This window comes from Stylophora pistillata, chromosome 1, assembly GCF_964205215.1.
Source record: "Stylophora pistillata chromosome 1, jaStyPist1.2, whole genome shotgun sequence".
In the NCBI taxonomy this organism is placed as follows: Eukaryota; Metazoa; Cnidaria; class Anthozoa; order Scleractinia; family Pocilloporidae; genus Stylophora; species Stylophora pistillata.
Window position 1 is genome coordinate 35,285,199 of NC_142519.1, and position 10,516 is coordinate 35,295,714.

Here is a 10,516-nt window from a genome sequence, read left to right on the forward strand (position 1 = left end):
GAGCTCTTTTGCTGCAAATCAGAAAATAACGGCAGCTTTCAGTAAGGACAATATAATTGATTTGCATAGTTGCCTGAAACTACTCATTGCCGCCAGACACGCGCAAAGCCTAAAAAATTTATTTCAGGCTGGATATCTCGAACGCAGAAGATAATTGTGTCCATGCACTTAGACAAGTATAACTTTGTCGACGAAATACTCAGACAAGTTTCTCAAAGCTATGACATTATTCGTAATTTTCCATTTAGAAAAAAGATGAGAGATAATTAACTCGTGTATGTTATCAGTTCAATATTGAAATTTACTTTTCACTGTTTTAATCCAGCTAATTAGCCATATCCGCCAGGAAGATGATAATTTTTCTTTGTTATAATTTAGATGTTTCCAGGCAATACAGATGGAACATCGATTGTCAAAAACAAGCTCAGTAACGTTTCCAATGTGCGATACATTCGTCTTCATCCTAAGAAATGGCACATACATGCATGTATCAGAGTCGAGTTGTACGGATGCAAAGGTAAGACTTATTCCGGTTGTGAATGATTGCCGAATTAAGGTCCTTTAAAAAAATTTTATCCGATTCCTCTATCGGTGGAGTAATGGCGTTTTCTTATATCCAAAATCGAACCACAGTTAAAAATGACTTGTTTAAAAAGAAAGTCTTGTTTTGGAGAAGGTCTAGGAGTTTAAAGGATCTTGGTATAATTCCAGATCAGCATTTAAACTGGATTTCTCATATTGATAATGACAGGGGAAAAGAAAACAGAATGTTTGGTTTGATAAAAGAACCTGTAAAGGGCTTAGTGATGTAATAACGTGGAAAGCGGTCTACTGCTGTCTTGCCCGGTCTAATTTAGAGAACTGCTCCGTTGTATGGCCTCCCTATACAAGAAAAACTGAAAAAATAAAGAAAAGAGCGGCCAAATTCATCCTAAAGACGGACAAGAGAATGAAACCTGATTAAAGAAACCGAACTTACTGTCACTTGAACAAAGAAGAGTTTTAGCTGATGTTACTTTCCCTTACAAAGCGCTGAATGGCATGATTAATGTCGATATTCAACCTTATGTTGATTTCTCTTCAGAACGCGACCGTTACCTAGCGAAAACTTACCTCTAAAAAGAAATATGCTACAACAAAAGTGCTAAAACACTCATTTTTTCATGGAGTTGTAGAGAGATGAAATATATTGCCTAAGGACACTCGCTTCGAAACTGATAAAAGAACAATTAATAGGTCGAAAGCCAGAAATTTTCTATTGTCATAGTTTCATTTAAGTATAATAATAATAATAATAATAATAATAATAGCAATAATAATGATAACAATAATAATTTAATATTATATTGCGCAAATTAACATGTGGATATGATCAAATGCGCATCACAACACTTTTCGGGGGACTTTGGCCGGACTGCATGAGCAGTTTACAACAATCGAAGGAAACTTATTTGAAGATGCCCCCTCCCCCCAATGTCTATCCATTTCTTGATATTATAGAAAGGTAGTGCATTCTCCTCAGTTATTTTAAGACCTTGAGCGTTGGTCCGGCTGGAGCTCGAACCATCGACCTCGACCTCCCGCACAACAGTCCAGCGCTCTAAGCAATTGAGCTAACCGGGAGGCGGTTAGCTCAATTGGTTAGAAATGAGAATTAGTATGAAGTGAGAAGGTGTTTAATTAGTAAAATGTGTGACTTATTTACCGTTTTGGTGGTTTATATGGGGTCAAGGACTCCATAACAGATCTGCCACATGGCCTTTTTTATTTTTTATTATTTATCTTTATTCTTTACTTTTTTATAGTGGCCAGTAGCTATTAAATCGTAATAAAAGTTTTCCCTCACAACCAAACCGTGCAGTTATATATCCTCGCATTTTTCCAAGAATCAATGGACCATTGATTATTAAGGAAACCAACGACGGTAGTTCAATGATTGGGGCTTAAATAACTCTAGGGGCCGGTCGTTTACTCGCCGGAGGTCCAACCTAAACCGCGGTTTTACGCAGGCAATGGGCCTCAGGGATTCTCTATAAGAGGGTTGTTTTTATGAAATAAATATTCTTCAACTAAACTTTGCCTAAACATTACTGGCCCTAGGTCTTACCCGTATGGTTCATACTTTCTATAGTGACATTTATGAGCTTGATTAACGTTTGCATTATTTTACCATTTTAGATTTTGATGAACAAAGTTTGAAACCGTTAGGAATGAGCGATCATCGAATTCCTAACATTAGCATTTTAGCTTCAGACATTTACTTGGATGCTGAGATGCACGGACCATGGTTGGCTCGGTTACATAGTACTACGGGATGTTGGGTATTCTCAAAAGGTGATAACTTTCTTCAGGTCGACCTTGGTGAAGGTTTAGTGTCCGTAAGTGGAGTCGCAACACAAGGATGTAATAACAACGTTATCAAAAAATACGGACACGTACTGGAGTATAAACTGTCCTTCAGCGATGATGGTTCAAACTGGTATTACTATCGAGAGGGAGGGGCCCCTAAGGTATGATTATGTCACATTTACTCCCTATCTTACGAAGTTCTATTTGAAAAGCAATATACATGGTCGCTGTCCATTTGTTGCTGCGAAATATAAGACTTACATGCATCACTGAAGCACTGATATTCACAAATATGGGCGCATTTCATGAAGTTGATACGAATCCCCAGTTGTTCAATGTCAGGGTCATGTATCAATGTTGTTAGAACAAAATGGTAAAGATGCGTTATAACTTGAGTTTTAACAATTTTGTAACAGTGTGAACGGTAGTAAATTTCAAAATAGGTCACATTTGATCATTACTTTTTCATATCATCAAATGGTTGATAAATTGCATTAATAAAGTAAGGAAAACTATTATGATTTTCTTCCCACATGCAAAAGATGGTAGGAAATCGCCTCTGGCGTTCTAGAAGATTGATTTTCTTATGGGCTTGAATGATTTGAAAGCTATCTCAACTCTTTAAGCAGATTTTCAGCGGTAACACCCCTGGCGAAAGAGACCTCCCTGTGCGTCACGTGTTTACCCGATCATTTTACACTCGCTACGTCAAGTTCCTCGTGACTCGATGGGTGCTGGATACCATTATTCCTGCACTGAGGGTGGAAATTTATGGCAGCAGAAAAGGTGAGACAATATTTTACCTCTTAGAAAAAAGGACAAACTGCATGAATAGGTTTGTACAAAGAATTATTTCCTAATGGACGACTTGCGCTCCAAAATCAATTTTATCGCAAAATTAAAACTGCTGGCCCTTTGGAACAGAAGGGGAGAGAAGAAGGAAGTGAATGGAATATACAGTCCAGAATGCCAAAAGAAAAGAAAGAAAGGGAGTTGCCTTGCCTACAACCTTTTGCATGAATATAGCTTTGATTTGTAAATACAATATATATGATGTTCTCATCCGCAATTGTTGTCTTTTCTCAAGGAGGAGAGTTGCTTGCGGCAGCTAACATATCCATCAGCGCATCAAGCTCCCGACATCCGCTGACACCCCAGGACTGCTTACTCAGTATTCGCCGAACGTGGTGCGCTGAATTCGATGACGTGATGCAATACCTCCAGATTGACCTAAAGCGAAATAGTTACATTGGAGAGATCATAACACAAGGGGCAGTTGTTGAGGAGTCCTGGGTTGAGAGTTACACAATTTCGTATGGTCATTCTTATGATTTATGGAAACAATATGAAGAAAATGGTTCTATCAAGGTAATTAGTGTGTATGCAATATCATCTAGAATGTAATATGTTTGGAGATAGACTGGCCGCAGAAACAATTCAATAAACTTTTCACTCAACAAACTGTTACATTGTTTGACAAATAGTTGTTTTAGGTATTTCAGGGAAATAACGATAGCTCATCCATTGTCACTCGGAAATTTATGAAACAAGTGAGGGCGCGATTAATCAGGATGCATCCAATCAGCTGGAACGGACATATCTGCATGCGATTCGACCTACGAACCATTGGTCAGTATGATTTGCATCAACCAATTAATCACACAATAAAGGTCAAACCTCGCCAAAATCATATGATCATAAAGTAAAGATGATATCAATATGGCTTCACTATATATACTCACTGTTTTCCCTCTTTTTGGTGTTTAAAATAGAATTGCATAATGTTTCATGAGTGTTCAATTTCTTATAATACACCGAGCTCTCGTATTGTTTCCTTTAGTCATCCTATTATATAACTTTTCGTAATGCTATTTAAATCTAAAAGATTAGATATCATCGGTTTTAAATTTTTATCGATTTCTTGTTAAAATTACAAGGTCGAAGTATACCTCTTGGAATACAAAAACACAAGATTGCTAATTCAGCCATGACTGCATCCAGTCATGCAGGACCTGCTAACGAGCCATGGCGAGCCCGCTTGGATGTAGGCTTCCTTAGCGAAGCTTGGCGCGCCGGAGAAGACAACCACGAACAGTATTTAGAAATTGACTTGGGCACTACTCATAACATTACTCACGTGGCCACTCAAGGAAGTCATCGGACTGATAAAAGCTGCTGGGTGACACAGTTTAATTTGTCCCACAGCCTGAATGGGTCCGGATGGAAAAAGTACAAGGAAAATGACTCAGTGAAGGTATTATCAGAGTTTTAACTTTAATTTTGATAGGTCATCTGACTATTTTCAATTTTCTCACCTTTTTTTTAAAATCAGTACCACTTGTCTAGAAAAAGAGAACAAGAGGAAAGTGAAAGGGTGACAGGAAAATGAAACTATTCGCGGGATCAAATGACAAATCGCTTAAACGCAAAGATCATTAACAATTATTGGATGGGGTTTTTGTGATATCTAGAATAATCAAGGTCAAAGTAAGTGTTAAGGTCAAAGTAAGTGATAATACTAACCGAGACCTTGATTATTCCGGATTTCACAAAAAACCGAATCCAGTAATTGATTTATTATACATTCTTTTAGTATTTTCCGAATCTTTATCTTCAAGTAACTTCTCAATTTCTCGCTGGGTCGATGAAGCGAATCGAGAAGCCATTCTTACTTCGCTGTCCGTGAACTTGACATTGCTCCACCGGAAATCATGCATTGTGCGCGCAACCTACAGATTATTCACTAATCTGTAGGTACAGATTAGTGAATAACCTGTTGGTTGTGCTGTTTCCCAGAATTAACTGTGGGCATTTAGCCAATGAGAAGACAGATGGTGACTACAATGTATAATAATTTAACTTATTTCCTCATGATAATGTCTCTGTGGCATATTCTGTATACAAGAATGGAAACTTACCATCATTTGGTTATCTCACAGGATGAAACTCCATTGACATTTTGTTTTAGAAATTTTGAAATTATATCTCAAGTCTCAGTATTGTGATTTATATATTTTTTTTCATTGGTAGCGTCAGTGTTTGTTGTTCATTTCAGCTCTTTCAGGGGAACACCAATGACCATGGTATCGTTCAGCAACAGATGACAGAAGAAATTGAAGCTCGCTACATCCGATTTCTTCCTGTCATGTGGTTCAACCACGTCTGCATGAGGGTCGAGCTATATGGTTACCAAGGTACTGAAATTAAAAACCACAGCAACATTTAATCATGACAAATAGGAAATATGTCAGAAATCATTACAGCCCAAGAAGTATAAATCCGAATTTTGGTACTATTGATTATTTCGTAAGATTTTCGCTTCTTTTGATATCATTATTTTGAGCCGAGGAATTCAGCACTGCCTGACTGACTGACCGACCGCTTGTTTTATTGACTGACGGATCGGCTGTCCGACTGAGTAATTATCTAAGTCTGGTTGACTGAGACTCACCGGAATTATGCAGTGAGTCTGTTTATGTTTAGAATGGCTACCAGTATGGAAAAGATGGGTTAGTTATTTGCCTGAAAGTGCAGGGGGAAGGTGAAGGGGGGAGGGGAAGAAAGAAATAGAGGAGGAATGCTTGCTTTTACCCGCTCACATAGAAACGCTTGCAGCCAGCTTTTGGCCATCAGAGTTTATAACATAGTTCCCAAACACCTTTATTGAAGAAGGCTGAATATTTTCCATGTTTAGTTTTGTTTTGTTTTTTGCGTTTTTTGGTTTTGGGCTGTAAAGAGGTTTAAGGCATCTTATGGAAGAAAACGCACGACAGAACCAGCTTTCCTAACATTACACACAACTATAGTTTAGACGTATAATCACTTGTTTTACCATAGTTTGTGGCTTCCCTCTTGGTGTAAACGATGGAGAATTATCGAACGATTCGTTCACAGCGAGTAGCTATGGTGTGGGCAACGAGCCTCGGAATGCGAGGCTTAATCGCTTGATTGGTAATGGAAGCTGGTGCGCAGAGAAAAACTTAACAGGAGAGTATCTGCAGATTGCTCTGAAAGATAGTAAAATGATTACTGGAATATCCACCCAGGGAATACATCATAAAGATGGAAAGTGGGTCACGGAATATGCGTTGTATTATCGGGATAAGGAAGGATCTACCTTTCAGCCTTATACTGTTGATAGATTTACCAAGGTATTAACTGTTTGCTTACTTTCTTGCATGGTGTCCTCAAAGACTCTCGCGTGGTGCTGTTCATAGTTTGCGTCTGACTCTTTAGGTAACAGTTCCATAAATGTAGTCGTTCATTTCTCTCTGAAAATCTGTCCTATTCAGTATTTTAACACTATTTTTGTCTCCTTAAAACGACATTTCTTTTTCACGTTTCTTGGGCATTTCCTTTTTAATGGTACAAAATTATGTTCGGAATGCACTCTCTTTCTTTTTTATCATTTTCGTTTCTGTATGCAAAGACCTCATCCAGACATTCATGTAATGTATAGCTTGTCCCTGACGGTGATCTTGCGCCGACTTTTTTTCGAAAGTGCTCATTCAGGAAGACTCTGACCCCCATGATACAATGGCGATACATGTTGCTTTGACCTCATTCGTCGTACTTTGTTAAATTAAGGGAACTGAAACAACAAAGGGAGTCTATTGCTAGGGCTACTGCTGCAGCGAGCTGGAGCAGTGTGCTAAAATAGCGAGAATTCTGTTTCGAGGAGCCTGAATAGCTAATATTTGTCTCGCATTTATGGATAAACAGGTTTTCCCAGGGAATACTGACCAGTTTAGTACAGTTACACATAGTCTTGATAACATTAAAGATGTACTGTACGTCAGGCTTGAGGTGAAGTCCTGGCATCAACAGATTTGCATGAGAGTGGAACTTTTTGGATGTGATGGCAAGTTACAATTATTATCATTTGTTATTGTCCTTTTTCTTACTTTCACCATGATTTCAATGATGATAATTTATATATTCAGTGGGTAAAAGTAAAATCTGGACTTAAAAAATGAAAAACTATACTATACTTAGTTATCAGGTAAATCTATCGAAGATGTTAGTCTGGGTTTAAAAGTACGAAGGTATTCTTTTCCTTTTTAAACTGCAAGTAAAAATGAAGAATTTTTCAATTGAAGTCTGTACAATTGTTTTCCAATTTCAATAAATCTTCAATTATCTTACGAATTTATTTTTGTTGTTTTGGTGAACAAGATGCGAAAGAATAAATCGAGTGTAAATTTTGCACTTTTGTTGTTTTGATTCGAAACCAGCCAATGTCATTGAGGGCGGGTACAGCGAATGGTCGGCTTGGTCAGCGTGTAGCGCCACTTGTGTAGGAGGATTTCAGTATAGAGAGCGAACCTGCGACAATCCGAAGCCTGAGAATGGTGGCAAAGACTGCTCATCATTGGGAGCCGATAAAGAGGAAGTGGTTTGTAATACACACATCTGCCCAGGTGGGACTATTGTTACTTCTTAACTAAATAAAGATAAATTTTATTCCGGTATGAAGATACCTACTGAGAACGAATTGCTAACAGCCTCGGACAGTTCTCAAGACAAAGATCGTAGTTACCCCAGTACGAACTGACCTTCAAGTATACGGGCCATCAACGTGTTTACTATGCTGCCATGGATTGGATTATACATATGGGGCCGAATTAGGCTTTGTGCCGACAACAAACCCTTCGGAAATCTGAAACTCTAGTTTACAGCAAGCAGTTAAAAAACTAACTGAATTACATGCCCTCCTAGAAGAGAAACATAAGGTTTTTTTTTTTTTGTTCGTGTATAGTTTACATTTTATATTTTCTTTTCTTTTATATTTAAGTACAGTGTATTGTCCGAAATGACACGAAGATAATTGAAAGTAAACAGAATGAATTGTAATTTTAATTCAAAAGGAATCGGAATAAATAAAATAGATTCAACGCCGATAATCGGAAAATTTTTAAATTAAATAGTGATTAGAAGCGTGCAGATCTTCAGCTTGGAATTTGTATGTTGTAGAGTAGTTTTTTCACATCTAATTCGAATTGTTATTAACTAGCTATAGGATTCAAATTGGTTTGCAAAAAAGCTAAACTAGTCTTTTGACAATCTTTTGCATGGTGTGACATTTCAGCACTCGACGTAACAGTTCCTTCTGTTGTAACAAGAAATGCACCGGTTGTAATCAGGATAAAAAACTGCGTTGGCAAAGTAGCAAGCTTGGATTTCGGGGATTGCAATGTCACCAACACATCGCTTTGCGAAATTGAACATATTTACAACAAAACTGGCTTTGTGGAACTGGTTTTACAAGCTGAAAATCACACCATAACGAGACGTCTTATCATGGTGCAGGATGCTATTACAGGTTTTGTGGTGAACGAAATGGTTAACGCGATTTCATTTAGAGATACTTTTTTAATTAACTGGAAAATAGACTTAGGTTCAATGGTTCGTTTTTCAATCGATTATGGAGACAACTCGACAGAAACTTCGTCATTTTCTTCTGTTCGAAAGGCCCTACGGAGGAATAATTCGCATATCTACACTGGCCTGGGAGTATTCCGCGTCGTGGTAATTGCAATGAATGAGTTGAACAACATCACAATGTCTCGACATATTATAGTTGAGATTCCAGTCAATGTTTCGTGTGTGCTTATCAAGAATCTTGGGCCCTTTGATGACATCTACCAAAATGACCCTATCGAAATAAAATTGAATGTATCTAATGGTTCTAACCCGGAATTTCTGTTTGTATTGGACGATGGAATAAATTTGACACAAAGATCTCCCGAACTGGTGTACAAGTACCCGGAAAGTGGAATGAAAAACATCAGCGTGATTGTTTACAACAATATAAGTGCCTTTTCGGTACGAACTGCTATAACTGTTCAAAAAGGCTGTTCACTTGGTAATGCAACTCTAGACGTTTCCTCAGCCAACGTCACAGAGCCGGTGTTAATGGTGTTAAATGTTACTGAAGGGTTCCCTTATCTATGCTTTTGGTATTTTGGAGATGGAAGTTTAATTCAAACATCTTCTTTTCAAAACAATTCATTTGTCCACCATGTATACAAAACAATAAACATTTTCAACGTGATCGTCAACTGCTCAAACAACTTTGGCTTTATAGTCCAAAGAGGACATGTTACGGTACAGCAAGCAATTACAAACCTGTCTTTCACCAACAACTGCCCGAGGCCAATTGATGAAATGGTAATTTTTAACATATCAACAGAAGAAAGGGGAACAAATTCCTGCTTTGTGATTAACCTTGGCGATGGAACATTTTTGGGGTTTGGTCACGAAGATTGCAGCCATGAAAACGTATCGGAACGATTCTTGGACTTCGCTGGAAAATTTTTTTCTATCAAATACAACTACTCTTCGTTAGGAGGTTACGATGTAAGCATAACAGCGTGGAATCGTGTCTCTCGTTTCTTCTTACAGGACAAAGCCCTTGTGGTAAAAATACCTTGCAATTTTCCCACCATAACGATACCAGAGTTTAAGAAAGACATAAATTCTCGAACAGTGTTTACTCCATTGCAGATAGTTCGTTTTCGTGTTATTGTTACCAAAATCGATTGTAGGGCAACTGACCAAAAGGATATCATTTGGAGCATTTCTAAGGTGTCATCTTTATCAAAGGATAAACCTGGAACAATTACCATTCTTAACCCAGACAACAAAAAGCTCAAGGAGTTAACGATACAGAGAAAGACCTTGACATATGGTATATATATGATTAGATGTAATGTCAGTATGAGAGGACAATACGATGTGTATAGTATCGAGGAGGGCTTCATTGAAATACAAGGCAACCCCTTGATAGCAAGAATCGAAGGAGGGAGTCTAATTCAAAGAGCCTTTGATAAGCCTTACGTATTACACGGTTCGGATTCTCGTGACCCTGATGACGCTGGACCCAAATTACAGTACTACTGGCTTTGTCAAAATTCTTCCTTGGAAATACAGGAAGATTTGAAATATTTGACAAGGGAAACTTCTCTTCTTCATGTCTCTGATTTCAATGCATCAACCTTCTGTAATAGATCCAGAAGCGGAATCTTAATGAAGGGTGGATCGTCCATTGAAATTCACACACGCACATTTGAGCCGTATTCTTCCTATGCAGTGGCTCTTTTTGTCTCCAAGACAGTAAATAATCACTTTCGAATCTCCAGATTTACTCAAGTGGTACAGATTGTTG

At 38.0% G+C, this 10,516-nt stretch overlaps 1 protein-coding gene across 1 annotated transcript in view; it reads left to right on the forward strand.

The window, feature by feature from the left end:
• Positions 1 to 10,516, forward strand: part of LOC111326285 (uncharacterized) — a 58,775-nt gene that overhangs the window by 35,390 nt on the left and 12,869 nt on the right. Inside the window, 11 exon segments of the mRNA XM_088753170.1 lie at positions 379 to 517; positions 2,179 to 2,510; positions 2,979 to 3,135; positions 3,437 to 3,717; positions 3,843 to 3,978; positions 4,287 to 4,603; positions 5,405 to 5,543; positions 6,187 to 6,500; positions 7,072 to 7,210; positions 7,584 to 7,769; positions 8,438 to 10,516. The exon segment at positions 8,438 to 10,516 is cut by the window's right edge and continues 28 nt beyond it. Coding sequence (XP_088609296.1) covers positions 379 to 517; positions 2,179 to 2,510; positions 2,979 to 3,135; positions 3,437 to 3,717; positions 3,843 to 3,978; positions 4,287 to 4,603; positions 5,405 to 5,543; positions 6,187 to 6,500; positions 7,072 to 7,210; positions 7,584 to 7,769; positions 8,438 to 10,516 — 4,219 coding nt within the window.